The 26026-nt window shown below is 37.1% G+C and overlaps 4 protein-coding genes and 1 pseudogene across 4 annotated transcripts in view; all 5 read right to left on the bottom strand.

Moving 5' to 3' along the window:
• The window catches only part of LOC124393520, a 243501-nt gene that overhangs the window by 60046 nt on the left and 157429 nt on the right, over window positions 1-26026 (bottom strand).
• LOC124393346 (protocadherin gamma-A8-like) lies at window positions 4698-6253 on the bottom strand. Its single transcript, XM_046861089.1, has one exon. It carries the CDS (start codon window positions 6124-6126, stop codon window positions 4843-4845), a length of 1284 nt encoding a protein of 427 aa, XP_046717045.1. The 5' UTR covers window positions 6127-6253; the 3' UTR covers window positions 4698-4842.
• On the bottom strand, window positions 7995-9701 carry LOC124393345 (protocadherin gamma-C4-like). Its single transcript, XM_046861088.1, has one exon. It carries the CDS (start codon window positions 9459-9461, stop codon window positions 8118-8120), a length of 1344 nt encoding a protein of 447 aa, XP_046717044.1. The 5' UTR covers window positions 9462-9701; the 3' UTR covers window positions 7995-8117.
• Window positions 18850-20314, bottom strand: LOC124393347 (protocadherin alpha-8-like). The gene is made up of 2 exons (XM_046861090.1): window positions 19207-20314; window positions 18850-18994 (listed from the first exon to the last, which is right to left on the bottom strand). Exons 1-2 carry the CDS (start codon window positions 20227-20229, stop codon window positions 18980-18982), a joined length of 1038 nt encoding a protein of 345 aa, XP_046717046.1. The 5' UTR covers window positions 20230-20314; the 3' UTR covers window positions 18850-18979.
• LOC124393333 lies at window positions 19287-25199 on the bottom strand (annotated as a pseudogene).

The raw sequence follows: 26026 nt of genomic DNA on the forward strand, positions 1-26026 counted from the left end.
TCGCCGCTCTTTTCTTGTATAATAAATATTTCTTTCACATCCTCGTCGTTGTTTGAAATATAATAAATCACCTCTCCATTCGTTCCTTCGTCTGCATCAGATGCGCTCACTTTTGCCAGTTTAGTACCTTTTGGTGAGTTTTCAAACACTGAGGCTTTATAGACTTTTTGTTTAAAGACAGGAGCGTTATCATTAAAATCTAAAACAGTAATGTGTATCTGCAGAGTACCAGACAAAACTGGTTCACCTCCATCCATGGCTGTTAATAATAAAGTAAGCTTTTCTTGTTTTTCTCTGTCGAGAGGTTTTTGTAAAATCATTTCAACGGTTTTGCCAGCACCTGCTTTATTTTGTGAATCTAAAACAAAATGATCTGTAGGTTTAAGTGAGTAGCTCTGTAGTCCGTTAATACTGACGTCAGCATCCATTGCTCTCTCCAGCATGAATCTCGCTCCCGGTACAGCCGCCTCGTTTATTTCAAATCTAATCTCCTCCTTCTTAAAAAATGGCGCATTATCATTTATATCCGTGATTTCGACAGTTATTGTGTACCGTTCCATTGGGTTATCTACAATCATCTGTAGATGTAAAGCACACGGAGTCTTTTTTGCACAAAGAGATTCTCGGTCTATTTTTTCTTTAATGAGAAGCGAGCCCCTCTCTCTGTTCAGTTCTATATATTCCGTGCTGTCCACACTATAAATGCGCGCTTTCCCAGATTTCAGTCTTTTGACATCCAAACCCAAATCCTGAGCAATATTTCCAACCATCGAGCCTTTTGCCATTTCCTCCGGTATGGAGTAACTGACCTGCGCGAGCGCGGAGCGAAAAGAAAGGACGATGAAAAACAATACCCTGTGCCACACCACTTCGTCTGCCATTTTTTTCAGCGGTTCAGAAGATCCTGGAAAAATACAATCCTTATTCCGTCTTAAAATCTTTGATATCGGTAAACACCCTTTGAAATTCACGTTCCGTTTTTGGAAACGTCTTTTTACAAGGTAATGTTAAACAGCGCGTGCTCACATACTATCCAATAGCGAAGATTGTCTATCGCTGATCCGAGGTTTGCTTTAGGGGTGGGAATGGAACAGAAGCGCACGACATTCAAGCTTTCTTGATAAATAGCGGCCCTTTGAGACAAAACCAAGTATTACACATTCTATTCGGCTTTATTATGATTTTGACGCAATTTAGACAATAATTTTTTAAGGAAAAACACATATGTAAAATCGCTACAATCAAACTACTTCGGGAAAAAAACACCTGCTTATTGGTGTCAATAATAAGTTAAGTGTTGTCATTTAAACTACCTCTACATATATGTGGAAAGTCAAAAGCGCTAATAAACAATGAGTTCAGTATAGTGAATTTGGTCGCTGTCCCGAGCAAATGGTCCTGAAAATATTTTGCTACTAATAGCCATAAGAAATTGACAAAAAATATAACATAGACCATGCAGCCACTTGCCAATAATCTCATAGATGGAGTGTATATATATATATATATATATATATATATATATATATATATATATATATATATATATATATATATATATATATATATATATATATATATATATATATATATATATATATATATACAGGAGTGCAGAATTATTAGGCAAATGAGTATTTTGACCACATCATCCTCGTTATGCATGTTGTCTTACTCCAAGCTGTATAGGCTGGAAAGCCTACTACCAATTAAGCATATTAGGTGATGTGCATCTCTGTAATGAGAAGGGTGTGGTCTAATGACATCAACACCCTATATCAGGTGTGCATAATTATTAGGCAACTTCCTTTCCTTTGGCAAAATGGGTCAAAAGAAGGACTTGACAGGCTCAGAAAAGTCAAAAATAGTGAGATATATTGCAGAGGATGCAGCAGTCTTAAAATAGCCAAGCTTCTGAGCGTGATCATCGAACAATCAAGCGTTTCATTCAAAATAGTCGACAGGGTCGCAAGAAGCGTGTGGAAAAACCAAGGCGCAAAATAACTGCCCGTGAACTGAGAAAAGTCAAGCGTGCAGCTGCCAAGATGCCACTTGCCACCAGTTTGGCCATATTTCAGAGCTGCAACATCACTGGGTGCCCAAAAGCACAAGGTGTGCAATACTCAGAGACATGGCCAAGGTAAGAAAGGCAGAAAGTCGACCACCACTGAACAAGACACACAAGCTGAAACGTCAAGACTGGGCCAAGAAATATCTCAAGACTGATTTTCTAAGGTTTTATGGACTGATGAAATGAGTGAGTCTTGATGGGCCAGATGGATGGGCCCGTGGCTGGATTGGTAAAGGGCAGAGCTCCAGTCCGACTCAGGCGCCAGCAAGGTGGAGGTGGAGTACTGGTTTGGGCTGGTATCATCAAAGATGAGCTTGTGGGGCCTTTTCGGGTTGAGGATGGAGTCAAGCTGAACTCCCAGTCCTACTGCCAGTTTCTGGAAGACACCTTCTTCAAGCAGTGGTACAGGAAGAAGTCTGCATCCTTCAAGAAAAACATGATTTTCATGCAGGACAATGCTCCATCACACACGTCCAAGTACTCCACAGCGTGGCTGGCAAGAAAGGGTATAAAGAAGAAAATCTAATGATATGGCCTCCTTGTTCACCTGATCTGAACCCCATTGAGAACCTGTGGTCCATCATCAAATGTCGATTTACAAGGAGGAAAACAGTACACCTCTCTGAACAGTGTCTGGGAGGCTGTGGTTGCTGCTGCACGCAATGTTGATGGTGAACAGATCAAAACACTGACAGAATCCATGGATGGCAGGCTTTTGAGTGTCCTTGCAAAGAAAGGTGGCTATATTGGTCACTGATTTGTTTTGTTTGGTTTTGAATGTCAGAAATGTATATTTGTGAATGTTGAGATGTTATATTGGTTTCACTGGTAAAATAAATAATTGAAATGGGTATGAATTTGTTTTTGTTAAGTTGCCTAATAATTATGCACAGTAATAGTCACCTGCACACAGATATCCCCTAAAATAGCTAAAACTAAAACTACTTCCAAAAATATTCAGCTTTGATATTAATGAGTTTTTTGTGTTCATTGAGAACATGGTTGTTGTTCAAATTAAATCCTCAAATAAAATTAATCCTCAAAAATACAACTTGCCTAATAATTCTGCACTCCTGTATATATATATATATATATATATATATATATATATATATATATATATATATATATATATATATATATATATATATATATATATATATATATATATATATATATATATATATATATATATATATATATATATATATATATATATATATATATATATATATATATATATATATATATATAGCAACTGTACAAAAGGGTTTTAATATTCAAACTATAAGAATATTAACTATTACATTGTATCAGCAGGTTGTAAAAATTATTGTTTATTTGAAGACAAGTCGGATTTTAAATTGATAAACTAATTTAAAATCGTTTACTGTTTAAATCAATTTATTGACCACATTCCTGAAATTCTTTCGCTGTCTGGACACACATTGTTTTTAGTTTTTAAGATACAGATGAATCTTTGCCATAATGATTTTTAAAGGATCCAAAGACATGATACTGTCAAATATAAAATATACATTTTAAAAAAGGAGTTTAGGGAATTGCCCGTTGTTAACTATTTTAATGTTTAACTAAAGTATCAAAACTGAAATCATCCCTTACCAACTCTGGAGAATCAGCATCATTCAGAATATTCTTTTCCTTCGTCATGTGCTGCATAGTTTCTGTGAAACTCGGCTCCATCACTAAAACACTTTGCGCTCCGAGTGTAGAATATTTGCAGTCACTCTTCCGCGAGTCAGTTGTCATGCAAATATCATAATTATACATGTGCGGCAAAGTTCCAGTAACTCCTGTGTCTGCATAACCAGGTGGATAATACGGAATAACTGGGAGATTGGACTGATAAAAGATGCGTGATTGTCTCCACCTGTAGATCTTTACTGATATTATAACTACTAGAGTTGTGATGAAGAGAAAAGAAACAGCAGCTAATGCTAAAACTAAATAAAAGGTGAGGTCATCATTATATTGTTTGGTGTGTGTAAAGTCTGTGAACTCTGAGAGCACTTCAGGGAAAGTGTCCGCTACAGCTACATTGATATTAACTACAGCTGAGCGAGATGGTTGTCCATTATCCTCCACAACTACAGTGAGCTTTTGTTTTACAGCATCTTTGTCAATGACCTGACGCACAGTTCGTATCTCTCCATTCTGCGCTCCCACTTCAAACAGCGCTCTGTCTGTAGCTTTCTGGAGTTTGTAGGAGAGCCAGGCATTCTGACCAGAGTCCACATCAACAGCCACTACTTTAGTGACCAGATATCCAACATCTGCTGAACGAGGCACAATCTCAGCCACCACCGAGCCACCAGTCTGTACTGGGTAGAGAACCTGAGGAGCGTTGTCATTCTGATCTTGGATTGTAATTTTTACTGTAACGTTACTGCTGAGTGGAGGGGAGCCTCCGTCCTGCGCTCTGATACGGAAATGAAAGTTCTTTAACTGCTCATAGTCGAAAGTGCACAAAGCATTAATGACTCCACTATCAGGACTGACTGACACATATGATGAAACAGGAACTCCATTGACAGAGCTTTCTTCTAAAATATAAGAAATCCGAGCATTCTGGTTGGAGTCTGCATCATTGGCCTTCACACTGAATACAGAGAGACCTGGTTTGTTGTTCTCCACCACATAGGCCTCGTAATTATTTCTCTCAAATACAGGAGCATTATCATTTACATCTGATATGTGTAAATGGAGAGAGGTGCTGCTAGAGAGTGAAGGAAGTCCCTCATCAGAGCAAGTCACACTAATATTGTACTCAGCTTCTCTCTCTCTATCCAGGTCCTGATCTGTGTGCAGGGTAAAAACATTGTTAGATGGGATGTGATAGAAAATGGAATGTTATCGTTGATTTTGCAGTGAACTTGTCCATTTACTTCTGAATCTGGGTCATTTACATTAATCATTGCAACTATATTTCCAATAAGAGAATTTTCTGTTATAGAACTGGCCATAGATAAAATAGTCAGAGTTGGCTTATTGTCGTTTATGTCCAAGACGTCAATACTAATTTTACATGAGTCTGACAGACCGCCTTGGTCCCTGGCTTGAATGTCAAGTTGATAATGGCTTTTAGTTTCATAATCAATTTGACCATTTAGTGTAATTTCACCATCATCTTCATTTATGTGAAACATATCCTTCACAGCTTTCTCTTTGTTTGAAATGTAATAAGTCACCTGTCCGTTTGTTCCTTCATCTGCATCAGATGCGGTCACTTTTGCCAATTTAGTACCTTTAGGTGAGTTTTCGTTTACTAAGACTTTATATATTTTTTGCCTAAAAACAGGAGCGTTATCATTAGCGTCTAGAATTGCAATATGTATCTGCACAGTACCAGACAAAACCGATTCACCTCCATCCATAGCAGTTAATATTAATGTAAGCCTTTCCTGTTTTTCTCTGTCAAGTTGTTTTTGTAAAATCATTTCGACATTTTTAACACCGTCTGCATTAGATTCCAGTTCTAAAGCGAAATGATCTGTTGGTTTAAGTGAGTAGCTCTGAAGTCCGTTTATACCGACGTCAGCATCCATTGCCCTCTCTAACATGAATCTCGCTCCCGGTAGAGCCGCCTCGATAATTTCAATTCTGATTTCCTCTGTCTGGAAAAATGGCGCATTATCATTAATGTCTGTTATTTCTACAGTAATTGTATACAATTCCATCGGGTTTTCAAGTGTCATTCGAATATGTAGAGCACATGGAGTCTTTGTTGCGCAAAGCGACTCTCGATCTATTTTTTCTTTTATATAAAGCATTCCTCTCTCTTTATCCAGCGCAATGTATTCCGTGCTGTCCACCGTATGAACACGTCCTTTCCCTGAAATCAGTCTTTTAAAATCCAAACCCAAATCTTGAGCGACATTTCCAACCATCGATCCTTTTGGCATTTCCTCCGGTATGGAATAGCTGATCTGTGCGAGCGTGAAGCGAGAAGAAAGAAAGATGAAAAACAATACCGCGTGCCACATCAGTGCCATTTCCTCCGCGACGCAAGAGATCCGCAGAAATAACAGAGCCATCCAGATTTAATTTCCGTATACGAGTGTAAATCTACCGCAATGCTGCTTCCAATCCGTTTTAAATCTTTTTCCACCGCGGACACGTCAATACAAAGCGAAATAAAATCCTTCCTTTCTCTCTCGTCTGAGTTGCTGTGGTTGGGTGTGCGGCATTAAAGCTCGAAATCGAAGCTTCCATGGTACACAGCGGCCCTTTGAGTCAAAATCCAGAATTGCAGATCAAATTTTTCTGACCGGTTTGCGAAATGAAATTGGAAATTGCAACTTTCTTTTCGTATTAAAAATAATCAGTATGCTAGGAGAATCAGGATTAATTCTCCATAAGACCGAATCTGAAACCTATCATTCTTCTTTTTTGTTTTAGCCTCCTTTCTACTTTTTTTTTCAACTCACATTCTGCCATTTACCAGTGTATACATTACAAAAATAAATAAACATGAACGAAAATCAAAATGTATACGTTTGATACTGGTATCTGTCAGAAAAAAACATGATAAAAGGTAGAATTTCCAATGTTCCAATGTTATACTAAATGAATTTCCTCAGAGATATAAAAAAAATATAGCATATATTTATATATACATACACAGCCTTTATCCTACCATATGCCTCCATATAGTATAATAAACAAATGCAATGAGAAATGATTAAATGTTTCATCCAAAACTAGTAACGTAGGTATGTTAACACTGCAGTTTACAACAAAATGTAACTTGAAATTAGGCAATAAATAAATTAATAATCATTTAAAATTAATAATATATTTCAACTATATACAAGATTAAGTAAAAAGTGATTTAACAGTGTTATGCATAGTGATTTTTTGAAAAGCTTGTCTGGATATATGTTGTTTCTATACACTGTCGGTAATAAAGAGTGTCGAGTTGATGATGTACAATAACAAACTCTTACCATTTCAGGTGAATCAGGATCTTCTAGAAGAATATTTTCTTTGGTTAAGCCCTTCATAGTTTCTGTGAAACTCGGGTCCATCATTAAAACACTTTGTCCTCTGAGTGTAGAATATTTGCAGTCACTCTTCTTTGAGTCAGTTGTCATACAAGCATCATAATTATACACATGGGGCAGAGTTCCAGTGACTCCTGTGTCTGCATAACCAGTTGGAAAGTACGGAATAACTGGGAGATTGGACTGATAGAAAATACGTGATTGTCTCCACCTGTAGATCTTTACTGATATTATAACTACTAGAGTTGTGATGAAGAGAAAAGAAACAGCAGCTAATGCTAAAACTAAATAAAAGGTGAGGTCATCATTATATTGTTTGGTCTGTGTAAAGTCGGTGAACTCTGAGAGCACTTCAGGGAAAGTGTCCGCTACAGCTACATTGATGTTAACTACAGCTGAGCGAGATGGTTGTCCATTATCCTCCACAACTACAGTGAGCTTTTGTTTCACAGCATCTTTGTCAGTGACCTGACGCACAGTTCGTATCTCTCCATTCTGCGCTCCCACTTCAAACAGCGCTCTGTCTGTGGCTTTCTGGAGTTTGTAGGAGAGCCAGGCATTCTGACCAGAGTCCACATCAACAGCCACCACTTTAGTGACCAGATATCCAACATCTGCTGATCGAGGCACAATCTCAGCCACTACAGAGCCACCAGTCTGTACTGGATAAAGAACCTGAGGAGCATTGTCATTCTGATCTTGGATTATAATTCTTACTGTAACGTTACTACTGAGTGGAGGGGAGCCTCCGTCCTGGGCTTTGACACGGAAGTGAAAGTTCTTTAACTGCTCATAGTCAAAGGAGCGCACAGCATTAATGACTCCACTATCAGCGCTGACTGATATATATGATGAAACAGGAACCCCATTGAAAGAGCTCTCTTCTAAAATATAAGAAACTCGAGCATTCTGTTTAGCATCTGTGTCGCTAGCCTTCACTGTAAATATAGAGAGACCGGGTGTGTTGTTCTCCAACACATAGGCCTCGTAATTATTTCTCTCAAAAACAGGAGCATTGTCATTTACATCTGATATGTGTAAATGGAGAGAAGTGCTGGTGGATAGTGATGAAGTCCCTCATCAGAGCAAGTCACAGTGATGTTATACTCAGCTTCTCTCTCTCTATCCAGCTCATGAACTGTGAGCATGCTAAAGAAATTATTTGATGGTGAATTGATGATAAATGGGATATGTTCACTTACAGTGCAGTGAACTTGTCCGTTTGCACCTGAATCAGGATCATTTACTTTAATCATTGCAATAATTGTGCCAGGTGGAGACTCTTCCGATATAGAAGTAGACATAGAGAGAATGGTGATAGCTGGTTTGTTATCGTTTATATCCAAAACATCAATCATAATTTTACAGGAATCGGAGAGTCCTCCTTGGTCCTTTGCTTGAATATCAAATTGAAAATGAGTTGTTTTTTCATAATCAATGTGCCCATTCAGAGTTATTTCGCCACTATTTAGATTTATAATGAATAAATCTTTTACATTTTTATCTGTGTTTGAAATGTAATAAGTCACCTGTCCATTTATTCCCTCATCAGCATCAGATGCACTCACTGCTGTCAATTTAGAGCCTTTGGGTGAGTTTTCAATTATTGATGCTTTATAGACTTTTTGCATAAAGACTGGAGCATTATCATTAACATCCAATACATTCACGTGTATCTGTACAGTACCAGACAGGGCTGGTTCACCTCCATCCATAGCTGTTAACAATAATGTAAGCTTTTCCTGTTTTTCTCTGTCGAGTGGTTTCTGTAATATCATTTGTACACTTTTACCTCCATCTGCATGATTTTCTAATTCCAAAACAAAATGGTCTGTTGGTTTAAGTGAGTAGCTCTGAAGGTCATTAATACCGACATCGGCATCCATTGCTCTTTCTAACATGAATCTCGCCCCCGGTATTGCTGCCTCGCTTATTTCAAAACGAATTTCCTCCGTTTGGAAAAGTGGAGAATTATCATTAATATCAGTGACTTCTACAGTAATTGTATACATTTCTATCGGATTCTCAAGGATCATTTGGAGATGTAAGGCACACAACGTTGCTTTAGCGCACAGAAACTCACGATCTATTGTTTCTTTTATAAGAAGCATACCTCTGTCTTTATTCAGCTCGATGTATTCCGGGTTATCCCCGAAAAATGCACGCGCCTTTCCAGATTTTAGTCGTTTTAAATCTAATCCCAAATCCTGCGCAATATTTCCAACCATCGATCCTTTCGGCATTTCCTCCGATATCGAGTAACTGATTTGCCCGAGCGCGGAGCGAGAAGAAAGCAAGATGAAAAACAATAACGACTGCCACATCACTGCGTCTGTATACCGAAAGCCCCCCAATCCGAGCGCCATGCTGTAATTCTTGTAATCACAGTCACCGAATAAAGGAAATAAGTGAATTTATCTAAACGATATTCTGTGAATGTCGAATATAATCCAGCAGGAATGTGACTGTGCACAAAAACGAGGGGGAATGTTTTCTTTCTTTGATTGCTCGTTGTGGGCGAGCCAGGGGGTGATACAGCCCTTGGTATATAGCGGCCCTCTGAGTAGAATATTAGGAACTACACATCACTACCACCATACAATCAGTTTTTCTGTCTGCAATCTTTATTATCATAAAAAAAAAAAAAATAAATAAATAAATAAATAAGGTTGGAACAAACGGTATATTTATAAATAATACCAACAAACTTTACTCTAAGAAGAAAATAATTTAATAAAATTGTTTAACTATTCAATTCAATCGATTTCTTTTTGATTATTATTGGTTTACAGTTGAAAATGTACTTATACCTTATATATACCTATTATAGAAGATTTATTCTAATTTTATTGTGTTTTCTTTACAATCAATTACTGTATAACATCGATCTCTTTTCTGAAAGCTGGAGAAGGGAAGGAATGGATTGTGTTCAGACATGATAAGGCAACGTTTGACAAAAAAAAAAAAAATAAATAAATAAATAAATATATACAACAATGCTTTACCAACTGACTAATACCTGCTCATAGTTTTGTGCTTCTAGACAACTTAACAATAACCCTGTTGACGTTATGTAAGCTTTTCCACTTTTCAACTAAAATATGTCTGCATTATAACCAAATTATTTTCCAATCATTGTATCAATTTGACTTAATGATTAATATGACAGCAAATAATATGTCTGCTAACTGGCTGTATAATAATGCAAAAAGCATCCATACTGTATTCTATTTTAGAGCAGAACAACTGTTGAAACATGTTTCAACATTTCACACCAATCATGCATGGTGATTCAAAGAAAAATAACATGTCTGTTTTGGCACAATACATGCATCAACATGTCTGCTGTTTAATGAAAACAACAAAACAATGTTTGGAAATTAAGATTAATATTTTCTTAACCTATCAACCTAGTCAATAATACAGTATGTTGATAAAGTGACATTCTATTACATACATAATATCACATATGAAAGTGACAAATGTGCTTGTTTTGGGAATTAAAAATAGATATAAAAGCTATAACCAATGCCTTTTCAACTCTGGAGACATGTCTTTGGGTCTGTGCAAAACTTGGCTGCACCACTAAAGAATGTTGTTCTTCTCTAGTGTAGAATATTTGCAGTCACTCTTCCTTGGGCAGCTTTTCCTTTTAAGTAACACTTACTTTCAATTCCAGATTACCTTTTTTCTAGTAAATCCTACATGCTTTATTTCAACATTTAAATCTAGAGGGACTTCCCCATTAGAAATGTTTTCTATGCTTTACTGTGATTAAAATATGTGAGTTTTGGAAATCATTAAATTCTGTTCCTAAAATAACTTTACAAAATAACTCACAGACTATCAAACTGCTCCTCTGAATATTCACATTACTTTAGAGTGCACTGTAAAAAATCCAGCTTGCAATTTGTTAACTCAGTTTAAAATGAGTTAGGTGGACAGATTTTTGAGTACAGTGTTGAGTTTACTTACAAAAAAAGATTTAACTGCATGTTTACTACTATTTTGTCCAATGAAATAAAAAAAAAAAACAATTAAGTTGGGAAAACGTAATATTTAGATTTCTTCATTCAAACGTTTCACTTCCTGTCATTGCGCATGCACAGTCTGTTTCCGTAGCATTTTGCACATGTTTTCCCCTCATCAACTGCATTTTAGAAGGGGCTGGATGTTCTCTGGTTCAGGTAAGCTTTCTTTTAGCTTTATTATCGAAAATAAAATTAGACAGCTATTGTGCTTCATTTGAAGATCATGTTCAGTTCACTTTGTAAAATTTGAATGAAATGTATCAAAATACATGATATTATTGTGTAAGTTAGAGTTATTACAATAAACTGTATTTAAATTGATTGTGTGTTGTGGATGGAGTTAATAGAATCGCCTAGTATTCAAGTCATCAAAGAAGCATACGAAAAACCCAGACATTAGGGTTGCACAAGCCAGTGCACTCTTATTACTGGTACCAACCCTGGATAAATGGGGAGGGTTGCGGGGGGAAGGGCATCCAGCATAAAACATGTGCCAAATCAAATATGCGGATAACAAAAAAGAATTTCATACCGAATAGGTCGAGGCCAGGATTACCAACTACTGCAACAGGTAACGTTAGTCAAAAGGGTACCGGTGGAAATTGGGCTACTGTTGGCCGAAGGATGAGAAGGAAAGGAGAAAGACGAGGTGGGTTTAAACTGTTCTATCATGGTGTGGATGGAAAGAGAAATGGTGTAGGGGTGATCCGGAATGAAGGAAGAGTACAGCAAGAGTGTAGTTGAGGTGAAGAGAAATTCTGATAGGGTGATGATCATGAAGCTGGGAGTTGAAGGCGTGATGATAAATGTCATCAGTGCTTATGCTTCACAATTGGGTTGTGAGATGGAGGAGAAGGAAAGATTCTGGAGTGAGTTAGATGAAGTGGTAGAAATGTAAGGAATGAAAGATTGCTGATTGGGGCAGATTTAAATGGGCATGTAGGTAAAGGGAAAAGAGGTGATGGGTAGGTATGGCTTTAAGGAGAGGAATGTGGAAGTGCAGATGGTGGTAGATTTTGCTGAAAGGATGGAAGTGGTGAACACTTATTTTAAGAAGAAGGATGATCATAGGGTGACGTATAAGAGCGGAGGAAGGTGCACACAGGTGGACTATGTTCTATGTAGGAGATGCAACCTGAAGGAGATTGGGGACTATAAGGTGTTGGTAGGGGACAGTGTAGCAAGACAGAATTAGATGGTGGTCTGTAGGATGGTTTTGGAAGTGAAGATGAACATGAGGAGAGTGAGGACTGAAAGAAGAATAAGATGGTGAAAACTGAAGGAGGAAGACTGTAGTATGAGATTCAGGGAAGAGGTCAGACAGGGGCTCATTAGTGGTGAAGAGGTGCTGGATGATTGGGGAACTACTGCAGAAGTGATAAGAGAGACAGCTAGGAAGGTACTTGGTGTGACATCTGGAAATAGAAAGGAAGACAAAGAGACATCTTGTATATATGGGTAGTCATTTTAGACACTTCCAAAACTGTTGCAACAGAGATGAAAATACAATTTGTAAATACATGAATTATGTTTTTATCTTTGTTGCCACAGTTTTGGAAGTGCCTTTTTCTGTTCTAAAGAGGGGTGTGTCCCAATACTTTTTCCCATATAGTGTAAGTACAAGCTATTGGTGTTTGGTGATGAGTTTTTGGCTTAAGGTCTGCATTTAAAGTCTTTGCTTTCTGCAGACCAGTCAAGTTCCTTCACAATGAACGAATCAGTCATTTATTATTTATACATTTTGGGTGACCTATCTCAAACAATATATAAAGAAAATGTGTGGTCCAGCAGAACTCAATCAATTAAAAATGGGTTTTGATCCTGTCTTTATGCTGCTTTTCACTGCAGGACACAGATCAAGAAGACACTCGCACAAAAGGGATGAAGATGGCCGTTGTTAAAGATGACGTGACCGCCATCCATTGTAAGGTGCCTGTCTGTAGTTTTAGAGGAGTAAGTTGTGCTGGATAATTTGCAAGACTTCCCTACAGCTGTTGCTCTCCTATTTGGCTTGATTTATGCCATCAACATTAGCTATCCTAAAGAACTAAAATACACTTTTGAAACTATTCAGAAAGTGTTTATTGCCCTTGACCCCCAGTGCTCTGCAAGAGTCCAGTCCTTAAAAAAACAAATTGTTGAAGTTTAAGTAGCTGCAGTTCATATGGCTAATTAAAAGTGCAAGTACTGATTTGTTCCTGTTTGTTTAGTAACTGTATAACAGTACAACATAAGTCAGTTTTGAGTTTTAATGTAAGGTTTTGTGACTTTCAAGTTTTTTTTTCAACAGTTGTAATGATTGCTGTAGTGCATGTGTTGAAACTCTGGGCTTGTTTATTGCTCCAGCATTTTACACTTTAAAGGCATTCCAAGATTGCTTCTCTTTTGGTCTTTTATTTTAATAATAATTGTATGTATATTTTATTTTGATGACTGGAGTAGAACTGAGTCCAATTTTTGCAGTTCATGTTGACAGAAAATGTGTTGCTTATAGCAGAATTGTCAAATAAATATTTTTCTGTAAAAAATGACAGTCTTTTTAAGTTTGTTTGCAATCTCTGTGTTTGATCTTTATTGTGAAGGCCATGTGGGAATTTATGAAAGAAGTTAAAATGCAAGATTTAAAGCTATTAAAGTTTCTTAAAGTTCAATCAACCCCCTTTTTAAATGTAAACAAACTCATGATGACTAGTTAGATGTACTTACTGAGGAAGGTTAGATATACTTACTGATCAAGGTATAGCTAACTTTAAGTGTGCACATATTAATACAGTAAATTAATTAATATGACATGCTGTGAATACACACACAACAGCTTATTTTTTTTATCCATGTAGAAAACTCAGATGTTGTAGAGTACAAGGTAGCCTCACTTTCCAAAACGGGAAGAATAAAACTGAAATAATGGTCTCATAATGACCTAACACATAATGCCACATTTAGGAGAAAGCCTCCAGGAACTCTTCCTCTTATTCTCTTAAAAGGGTCACAGACTTGGTCCTTGTAATCAAAGAAATTCTGGTCTTTACATTAATTTGGGCATTATATAGTGCTCACCAGCTACACAAACTGCAAATCAACTGAATGTCTTCATCCTTGGAGTCTTCCAGCAGTTAACTCCAGAATAACTAGAAACGCAGCCTGAACCAGCAATCCACTCCACGATCCAGTGATTAAACCCAGCATGTCAAGCATAAATTCTAAACTCTTTACAATTCAGAATGTGAATATAAGTAATTATTATCTAACAGTTTATTTTTCTCATCACGTTCTCTACACTTTTCTCTCTCACTCAGCTGCATACACACAAACTTCTTTCAAACCACCACTCACAGCACAAAACCAAGGGTGAGAGAATTCCTTACCACTCATAAACCAATAAAACAAAAAAACCTAATTTGTAGAGTTAAAGTTTTCTTACAGACTTACATACAACAATTTTATAATTATAAATATTATATATTTTTTAAATATATTATAATGTTAATACATATATAATTTATATAATAAATCCTTACCATTTCAGGAGAATCAGGATCTTCTCGAAATATATTTTCTTTAATCGAACGCTGCATAGTCTCTACAACAGCTGGGTCTGTCACTAAAAAACTTTGTCCTCCGATTGTAGAAAATTTGCAGTCACTCTTCCTCGAGTCAGTCGTCATAACATCATAATTATACATGTGCGGCAGAGTTCCAGTGACTCCTGTGTCTGTGTAACCGGATGGATAGTACGGAATAACTGGGAGATTGGATTGATAGAAAATACGTGATTGTCTCCACCTGCATATCTTTACTGATATTATAACTACTAGCGTTGTGATGAAAAGGAAAGAAACAGCAGCTAATGCTAAAACTAAATAAAAGGTGAGGTCATCATTATATTGTTTGGTGTGCGTAAAGTCTGTGAATTCTAAAAGCACTTCAGGGAAAGTGTCCGCTACAGCTACATTGATGTTAACTACAGCTGAGCGAGTTGGCTGTCCATTATCCTCCACAACTACAGTGAGCTTTTGTTTCACAGCATCTTTGTCAGTGACCTGACGCACAGTTCGTATCTCTCCATTCTGCGCTCCCACTTCAAACAGCGCTCTGTCTGTAGCTTTCTTGAGTTTGTAGGAGAGCCAGGCATTCTGTCCAGAGTCCACATCAACAGCCACCACTTTAGTGACAAGATATCCAACATCTGCTGAACGAGGCACAATCTCAGCCACCACAGAGCCACCAGTCTGTACTGGGTAGAGAACCTGAGGAGCATTGTCATTCTGGTCTTGGATTGTAATTTTCACTGTCACATTACTACTGAGAGGAGGGGAGCCTCTGTCTTGTGCTCTGACACAGAAATGGAAGTTCTTTAACTGCTCGTAGTCAAAAGAGCGCAAAGCATTAATGACTCCACTATCAGGACTGACTGACACATATGATGATACAGGAAATCCATTAACAGAGCTCTCTTCTAATATATAAGAAACTCGAGCATTCTGATTGGAATCTGTGTCACTGGCCTTCACTGTGAATACAGAGAGACCCGGAGTGTTGTTTTCCACCACATAGGCCTCATAATAATTTCTCTCAAAAATAGGAGCATTATCATTTACATCTGATATGTGTAAATGAAGAAAAGTGCTGGTGGATAGTGAGGGAAGTCCCTCATCAGAACAAGTCACAGTGATGTTATACTCAGCTTCTTTCTCTCTATCCAGTTCCTGATCTGTGAGCAGACTAAAGACATTTTTAGATGTGGATGTAATTGCAAAAGGAATTTGATCACTAATAGTGCAATGAACTTGTCCGTTTGCAGCTGAATCAGGGTCATTTACTTTCATCATCGCTACAACTGTACCAGAAAAAGAATTTTCAGATATTGAACTGGACATAGACAGAATCGTAATAGCTGGGCTATTGTCATTCATGTCTAGCACATCAATAATTATTTTACATGAATCTGACAGTCCTCCACTGTCTTTAGCTTGAATTTCAAGCTGATAACTATTTGATTTTTCAAAGTCAACCTCACCCTTCAACATAACCTCACCAGTATGTCTGTCTACATCAAACAACTCTAACAAACTATCCTTTGTTTTGACAAATAATATGTTACCTGACCGTTTGAACCTTCATCTGCGTCTGAGGCGCTAACTGTAACTAATTTGGTTCCTGTTGCTGAATTTTCTGTTAACGTGGCTCTATACACTTTCTGTGTAAAAACAGGAACGTTATCGTTAACATCTAGTACAGTAATGTGTATCTGTACAGTACCAGACAGAATCTGTTCACCTCCATCCATGGCTGTTAATAACAAAGTGAACGTTTCCTGCTTTTCTCTGTCCAGTGTTTTTTGTAAAACCATTTCAACGATTCCTTCTGGATCATTTTTTGAATCTAACACAAAATGATCTGTAGGTTTAAGTGAGTAGCTCTGAAGTCCGTTGGTACCGACGTCAGCATCCATTGCTCTCTCCAACATGAATCTCGCTCCGGGTACAGCCGACTCACTTATTTCAAAACGGATTTCCTCGACTGGAAAAATGGCGCATTATCATTGATATCCATGATTTCTACAGTTATCGTGTACAGTTCCATCGGGTTTTCAAGAATCATTTGGAGATGTAAAGCGCAAGGTGTTGTTTTAGCGCACACATACTCCCGATCTATTTTTTCTTTTAAATGTAGCATACCTCTGTCTTTATCCAGCTCGATGTATTCCGTATTATCCCCAGAAAATATACGCGGCTTTCCAAATTTCAGTCTTTTTAAGTCTAATCCCAAATCCTGGGCAATATTTCCAACCATCGAACCTTTCGCCATTTCCTCCGGTATGGTGTAGCTGACCTGCGTCAGCGCTGGGCGAGACGAAAGAATGATGAAAAACAATACCGTGTGCCACATCGCCGCAGCTTCTGTAAAGGAGACCACCTGAGTCTTCTCACCAGTAAATCCTAATATAAATAAAGCCAAATATTCTAATCCAAATAGTCAAAAGCAAATACTAAACCGAGCGTTTTAAAAATCTACTGTGTCTAATAAAATCAATCAAGACTATGGAGATGCCGAGAACGAGACGCGAATGCTTTCTTTCTTTGCCTGTTCATAATGTGAGTCTGGGTGGGATACGATTGCATTTCAACGTAAGTAAACAGCGGCCCTCTGAGTCAAAAAGTGAGAACTACATATTTTATGTTGCCATGATAAGCATTTTTCTAAATCAAATTCGATTTAATACCCATTTAACCAAAACTATTATTATTATTGTTATAAAAAAACTCATTTGACGCTAATTCGCTCTCTAAAAAAAAAAAAAAAAAAAAAAAAAAAAAGAATATTTCTGTTTAACTTTGTTAAATACTTACTTGTATTTTGAATTGGCCTTTACAATATATAGATACCTATTATTTATTTTTGCTTATTTTTTAAAATTAGCACTGCTGGTTACACAACGATTGAGATACACCAATATAGATATGTCTGAAATGCCAATGAATGCAGTAATTGAACATGTCTATTATAAAGACAACATATGTAGTTTCTATAAAACGAAATAGTCAATCAAGCTTAGTATATTTCCAAATACCACAAAGAATCACAGTTATGTAAACCTGGTTCGAATTATATATTTGAATGAAAGGGGGAACATAATTGTATTATTATAACAAGCTCTTACCGACTCTGGAGAATTAAGATTTTCTAGGAAATCATTTCGCGTCATCTTGTGCTGTATAGTTTCAGTAAAACTCGGGTCCATCGCTAAAACACTTCGCGCTCCCAGTGTGGAATATTTGCAGTCACTCTTCCTCGAGTCAGTCGTCATGCAGGCATCATAATTATACATGTGTGGCAGAGTTCCAGTGACTCCTGTGTCTGCGTAACCAGGAGGATAATACGGAATAACTGGGAGATTGGACTGATAGAAAATGCGCGATTGTCTCCACCTGCATATCTTTACTGATATTATAACTACTAGCGTTGTGATGAAAAGAAAAGAAACAGCAGCTAATGCTAAAACTAAATAAAAGGTGAGGTCATCATTATATTGTTTGGTGTGCGTAAAGTCTGTGAACTCTGAGAGCACTTCAGGGAAAGTGTCCGCTACAGCTATATTAATGTTAACTACAGCTGAGCGAGATGGTTGTCCATTATCCTCCACAACTACAGTGAGCTTTTGTTTCACAGCATCTTTGTCAGTGACCTGACGCACAGTTCGTATCTCTCCATTCTGCGCTCCCACTTCAAACAGCGCTCTGTCTGTAGCTTTCTGGAGTTTGTAGGAGAGCCAGGCATTCTGTCCAGAGTCCACATCAACAGCCACTACTTTAGTGACAAGATATCCAACATCTGCAGAACGAGGCACAATCTCAGCCACTACAGAGCCACCAGTCTGTACTGGGTATAGAACTTGAGGAGCATTGTCATTCTGGTCTTGGATTATAATTTTTACTGTCACATTACTACTGAGAGGAGGGGAGCCTCCGTCCTGTGCTCTCACCTGGAAATGTAAGTTTTTTAACTGCTCATAGTCAAAACTGCGCACAGCATTAATAACTCCACTATCAGCACTGACTGACACATATGATGATACAGGCACTCCATTGACAAAACTCTCTTCTAGATGATAAGAAATCCGAGCATTCTGGGAGGAGTCTGCGTCACTGGCCTTCACTGTGAATATAGAGAGACTTGGTTTGTTGTTCTCTGTCACATACCCCTCGTAATAATTTCTCTCGAATGCAGGCGCGTTGTCATTTACATCTGATACGAGTAAACGGACAGAAGTGGTGCTGGTGAGTGAGGGAAGTCCCTCATCAGTGCAAGTCACTGTGATGTTATACTCAGCTTCTTTCTCCCTGTCCATCTCCTCATCTGTAAACAAGCTGAAGAAATTTTTGGACGTTGATGTGATGGTAAAGGGACTATTATCATTAAGAGTACAGTGAACTTGTCCATTTACCCCTGAATCAGGGTCATTTACTTTCAGCATGGCAACCACAGTATTAAGGTGGGATTCTTCGGATATTGAACTGGACATGGAAACGATTGTGATTGCTGGACTATTATCATTAATGTCCAGCACATCAATAATTACCTTACATGTGTCAGAGAGTCCTCCTTGGTCCCTGGCTTGAATATCAAGCTGATGGATACTCGATTTTTCATAATCAATCAGGCCGTTTAAAGTAACTTCTCCACTTTGCTGATCTACAAGAAAAAGATCTGCTAAAAAAATGTCCACTGCGTCAGAAATATAATAAGACACATGACCGTTAGAACCTTCGTCGGCATCAGAAGCACTTACTCTTGTCAATTTGGTGCCCTTTTTTGCATTTTCTATAATTGCAGCTTTATACACCTTCTGTGTAAATACAGGGGCATTATCATTAGCATCCATTATGGTTATATATATCTGCATGGTTCCCGACAGCCGAGACTCACCACCATCAAACGCAGTCAACGTCAGAGTAATTTGGCTTTCTTTTTCCCGATCAAGCGGTTTTTGTAAAATCATCTCAACATTCTTCTCCCCCCCAGATTCTTTGTCTAGAACAAAGTTGTCTGTGGGTTTAAGTGAATAGCTCCGAAGTCCATTTATTCCAACATCAGGATCAGCAGCTTTCCCCAGCACGAATCTGGCACCGATCATCGCTGACTCGCTTATGTCAAACCTCATTTCATTCTTCTGAAAAGTAGGAGCATTGTCGTTTACGTCCGTGATCTCCACGGTAACAGAATATAACTCCATCGGATTTTCCATAATGATTTGGAGATGAAGCGCACACGGGGTTAATTTTGCGCACAAAGACTCACGGTCTATTTTCTCTTTAATCAAAAGCAAACCGTTTTCTCTGTTCAGATCCACATATTCCATGCTTTCGCCTGAAAAGATCCGCGCTTTTCCTGATTTCAGTCTTTTTATGTCCAAACCCAAATCCTGGGCGATATTTCCGATCATCGACCCTATAGCCATTTCCTCGGGAATAGAATAACTAATCTGGCCGCACGCGCATTCAGAACAGAAGACAAAGAACAGCAGGACCGTGCGCCACTGCATGGCAGAAATATCCATTTTTGAATTAAGCGATTGTAAACGCAGCGATAGTATAACGGACATTTGGATTTAACATCAACAACGCGAACGTAAACTCCTGTTATTAAAAAATATTTTTATCAGACATCGCGTTTACACTGGGCGTGAAAAAGTCCGGCCTCTTTTTCTCTTTCATACAGTGGGGTGACGTGGGAGGATTTGATGATTCTACCTCTTGTCTTAGTACATCATTGCTAAACAGCGGCCCTATGAGTCAAATCTAAGAACTACATACAAATTCCCTATCAATAATTCCTCAAAGCCCTAGAGCAAAACTTGATTAGGTAATAAACTTAATAATTTCCAGAAATGTACCAACAATGGTGATGTGCTTTAATATACTTATGAAATGGCATAATATAGTATCATTTCTCAATTTATATTATAATCTTTTTCGTAATATAAACCTTTCTAAACAAAACACTAATTGTGTATGCGTTTATAAACTACATATAATATTTATAAAACAGTTATCTAAAAAAAAAACAGGTGGTATAATTTATGATATATTATGTATGATTTAATATCAAGTGATATGGTGAGCTACATTTGAGATAGTATTATTATATGGTATGGCAGTCATTGTGATATAGTATAGTGTGGTACGATATATAGCATGATATGATTAAATATAGCATGGTGGTATGATTTGTTGAAATATAATTATTAAATTGTATAGTATGGTATCAATAATCAAAGTATCCATTCAAAATACAGAGATAAGTGATATGCCGCTGTCCAACACAATTGGTACTGAAAGCTGAAGTTTACAGTCATATAAAAATGAAAGTACACCCTCTTTTATGGTGTTGCCTATCAGGACACAATAAAATTACCCAGGTCTTAACAAGTCTTAAAATTAGTTAAATAAACGAGCTAAGAAGAATTTACTTATTTCTTCCACCATCCTCACACCTCCACATCTTCTTCCTTCTCTTTATGTTAATATCAACCTTTCTAAACAAACCATTAATTGGTTATGAATTCATAATCTACATATAATGTTGTTAATTAAACAGTTCTCTCAAATAATCAGATGATATATTGCATGATATATTATGTATGTTGTAGTATCAAGTGATATAGCAAGGTACAAATAAGATAATGTAAAAAAATATGGTATAGTATTGCATGCAGTGAAATATGGTATAGTGTGGTATAATATATGGCATGGTATAATGATGTATAGCATGGTGACATGATGTGTTGTAGAATTATGAAATGGAATAGTAGAGTATAGTATAGTATAGTATCATTACTTAATGTAACTATTCAGAATACAGAGATAAGTCATTTGCTGCTGTCCAAAATAATTGGTACTGAAAGTCAAAGTTTACAATCATGTGAAAATAAAAGTACACCCTCTTTTATCGTGTTACATATAAGGACATCAAAAAAATAATAAACACTTCTTTAGCAGATCTCATTATTTATTTTACAAATAAAGCCAACATGGAAAACCCATGTGTGAAAAACTAAATACACCTTTACTGCATCTATAGAAATGAAGAGAGTAAGTAGCAACCAGGGGCTGCTAATCAAATAATTTTGATTAATTGATCATAAACAAGTGTGACCACCCCTGTCAAAGATCAAGTTTTATTAGCGCTGCAGACTTGCTGATCTTAAATTTATTCTCGTTTTTGTTTAAAGACAGAGCGTGGTCATTTAAATTAATAATTTCGGCGGTCACACGATGTAATTGGATTTTTTTATATTATCTCAAAACAGAAGCTACAAGTTGTGAGTTTGCCACATATATGTGCACAGTTTATTCTTTGAGTGAGGACCAAAATCCATTTGTCTCGTTTGAGCTTGATATAGTGATTATTAATCGGCAGTTACGATACGGGCTTGGCCTGCAAGAAGTCTTTTCACATCCAACCATAAATTATGCCCTGCATCTTCTACAAATGCACCTTTATTCTGCTCCTCTGGAATAGAATAACAAATCTGACTGCCGCAAAATAAAACAGTGGAAGCAAAGAGACAGATTAGTACTTGCCAGTGCACAATAGAATACAGCAACCATCTTGCCATCCTCAATGCATACGATCCATCTACTGCTACACGCACTGTCCAAGTTATTTAATGAAACACATTAGAAAATACACAAGAACTTTCTTAACAAAGATTTCTGCTCAATTCCAGAAAACTCTAACCTTAAAGACATTCAAATGTATCGTCCTATCTCTATTCGTGTTCCAACCTTGTGTCAGTAAAGCCGTTATTCACAGCAAATTAAGCCAACATTTTCCAAAGATCAATAGCCGCACTTAGAGACAAAAGTATACTCTTCATCGAAGAAAAAGAGCTAAAACTTTTTTTTGTGGCAAATTTTAGCGCTAAAACTTTTTAAAATATAATAATTACAAAGCTTGAACAGACAATAAAAAAACCGACGAGCATATTAGAATTCGAGAAATGCAAGGAAACAAAAGAGCAAAGTAAGTTGAGAAAGCACTTACCAGTTCTAGAGAATTATCATCATCCAAATATTTATTTTCACTGACTCCTTGAGGCATAGTAACTTTGCGGTCCATCACTAAAACACTTTGTCCTCCTAATGTTGAATATCTGCAGTCACTCTTTCTCGAGTCAATCGTCATACAAGCATCATAGTTATACACATGGGGCAGAGTTCCAGTAACTCCTGTGTCTGTGTAACCGGGTGGATAATACGGAATAACTGGGAGATTGGACTGATAGAGTAATTGCGATTGTCTCCATCTGTAGATTTTTACTGATATTATAACTACTAGCGTTGTGATGAAAAGGAAAGAAACAGCAGCTAATGCTAAAACTAAATAAAAGGTGAGGTCATCATTATATTGTTTGGTGTGCGTAAAGTCGGTGAATTCTGAGAGCACTTCAGGGAAAGTGTCAGCTACAGCTACATTGATGTTAACTACAGCTGAGCGAGATGGTTGTCCATTATCCTCCACAACTACAGTGAGCTTTTGTTTTACAGCATCTTTGTCAGTGACCTGACGCACAGTTCGTATCTCTCCATTCTGTGGTCCCACTTCAAACAGCGCCCTATCAGTGCCTTTTTGGAGTTTGTAGGAGAGCCAGGCATTCTGACCAGAGTCCACATCAACAGCAACCACTTTAGTGACAAGATATCCAACATCTGCTGAACGAGGCACAATCTCAGCCACCACCGAGCCACCAGTCTGTACTGGATATAGAACCTGAGGAGCATTGTCATTCTGATCTTGGATTGTAATTTTTACTGTCACATTACTGCTGAGAGGAGGGGAGCCTCCGTCCTGTGCTCTGACACGGAAATTAAAGTTCTTTAACTGTTCGAAGTCGAAAGAGCGCAAAGCATTAATGACTCCACTATCAGGACTGACTGACACATATGATGATACAGGAACCCCATTAACGGAGCTCTCTTCTAAAATATAAGAAACTCGTGCATTCTGGTTGGAGTCTGCATCACTTGCCTTCACTGTGAAAATAGAAAAACCAGGTGTGTTGTTCTCCACCAAATAGGCCTCGTAATTATTTCTCTCAAAAACAGGAGCATTGTCATTTACATCTGATATTTGCAGATGGAGCGAAGTGCTGCTCGATAGTGAGGGAAATCCCTCATCAGAGCAAGTTACACTGATATTGTACTCAGCTTGTCTCTCTCTATCCAGTTCATTTTCTGTAAGGATGGTAAAGAAATTATTGGATGGAGATTTGATGATAAAAGGAATAATATCATTAATCATGCATTGGACGTGTCCATTTACACCTGAATCTGGATCATTTACATTCAACATAGCTACCACAGTATTGGGTTTAGACTCCTCTAATAAAGAATTAGACATAGAAAGAATATCAATACTTGGCTTATTATCATTAATGTCCAAGATATCAATAATTATTTTACATGTGTCAGAGAGTCCTCCTTGGTCTCTGGCCTGAATAACTAGTTGGTAGATGTTTGTTTTTTCATAATCAATGTTACCGATTAATGTAACTTCACCACTTTGCTGATCTACAAGAAAAGTATCAGTCACAGATCTGTCCATTGCGTCAGAAATACCATATGTTACGTGACTATTTGAGCCTTCATCTGAGTCAGAAGCACTTACTCTTATCAGTTTCGTGCCTTTTGGTGCATTCTCTGGAATAGTAGCCTTATAGATTTTTGTATTAAATTTAGGAGCATTATCATTGACATCCACTACTGTTATGAATATATGCATCGTGCCAGATAGCCGTGGCTCTCCTCCATCAAAAGCAGTCAGCGACAACTCTATTACCGCTTGTTTTTCTCGATCCAAGGGCTTTTGTAACACCATGTCCACAATTTTCCGGCATCAGCTTGTTTATCCAACACAAAATTATCTGTATGATCAAGAGAATAGCTTCGAAGTCCATTTATTCCAACATCCAAATCGACAGCTTCACCAAGCACGAATCTGGCACCGATCATCGCTGACTCGCTTATTTCAAACCTCATTTCAGTCTTCTGAAAATTAGGAGCATTGTCATTTATGTCCGTGATCTCCACGGTGACAGAATATAACTCCATCGGGTTTTCCAAAATGATTTGGAGATGGAGCGCACAGGGAGTTGTTTTTGCGCACAGAGTCTCACGGTCTATTTTCTTTTTAACGAGAAGAAATCCGTTTTCTTTGTTCAGTTCCACATATTGCTCGATGTCACTAGAAAAAATCCGTGCTTTCCCCGATTTTAGTCTTTTTAATTCCAATCCCAAATCCTGGGCGACATTTCCGATCATCGACCCTTTCGCCATTTCCTCGGGAATAGAATAACTGATCTGGCCGCACGCACGATCAGAACAAAAGACGAAGACAAGCAGGGCCTTGTGCCACCACGCCATAGCGTACATTTCTTGCCGAATTCCAATTCTGATTTTAAGCTTTTATGTCCCTAGATTTGAAAAAAAAAAACCAACAACGCACAATTTCCTAAATTACTGCAAGAAACAAAATGGTTCTTGTAAATGCAAACATGGAGCAATTCGCTGTCTCTTTCTTTGCTCTCTGATGCAATGGGACATGTGGGAGGATTTCAGGATTTGAAAGCACTGTGTTGTTAAACAGCGGCCCTTTGAGTCTATACTAAACATTACAGATATTTTCCTAATATTATATTTAAAAAAATAGGATATAACGTTATGTTAGACATCGTACCAAACGTCACAGAGACAATTTCACAAATACATACATTCAAAATATGAATATTATTTTTAAATATTTTTTACCAATTTACTTCCGACGGTAAAAAAAAAAAATAACTACAGTAAAAAAAACAAAATAACATAACTTGTCTTACCAATTTCCTACTAAAATGATTCATTTGACTCAATTTGATTAGATTAGTTTAGATTCAACTTTATTAAATGATTAAAATATTTATAAAGTTAAATCAGCCAGAAGGAAATGTTATGCGGTAAAGCATGTTTTAAATATTAATATTCACATTATTAAAGAAAATAATGAACTTATTTTTAATTAATTAATTAATTCATTAATTCATTAATTCATTCAATCATTGTGGAGATATATATTTTTTGTATTTTTTTTTACACTGTAAAACAGCACATCTTAATAAAATAAATAAGTAAACATAATTCTCAAAAAACACTAAAGCCACCCATTTGCATGTATTTAACTTAGCTCAAAAATGAATGTCATATTATAACAACTATTTTAAGTAAATTTTAAATTTGTTTCACATTTTAAATATTGTTTATTTATTCCATTGAGTTTAATTAATATTTTTAATGTTAATAACTTGGATTATGTTTTATTTTTTCAAAGTAACTACATTTTGCTTTGATTACAGCATTGTT

The sequence above is a fragment of the Silurus meridionalis genome, chromosome 11 (assembly GCF_014805685.1).
Source record: "Silurus meridionalis isolate SWU-2019-XX chromosome 11, ASM1480568v1, whole genome shotgun sequence".
In the NCBI taxonomy this organism is placed as follows: Eukaryota; Metazoa; Chordata; class Actinopteri; order Siluriformes; family Siluridae; genus Silurus; species Silurus meridionalis.

Excerpts from the sequence above, each read along its gene's own strand:
- LOC124393346 (XM_046861089.1), bottom strand. The coding sequence starts at position 6,126 with ATGGCTCTGTTATTTCTGCGGATCTCTTGCGTCGCGGAGGAAATGGCA.
- LOC124393345 (XM_046861088.1), bottom strand. The coding sequence starts at position 9,461 with ATGGCGCTCGGATTGGGGGGCTTTCGGTATACAGACGCAGTGATGTGG.
- LOC124393347 (XM_046861090.1), bottom strand. The coding sequence starts at position 20,229 with ATGTCCGTTATACTATCGCTGCGTTTACAATCGCTTAATTCAAAAATG.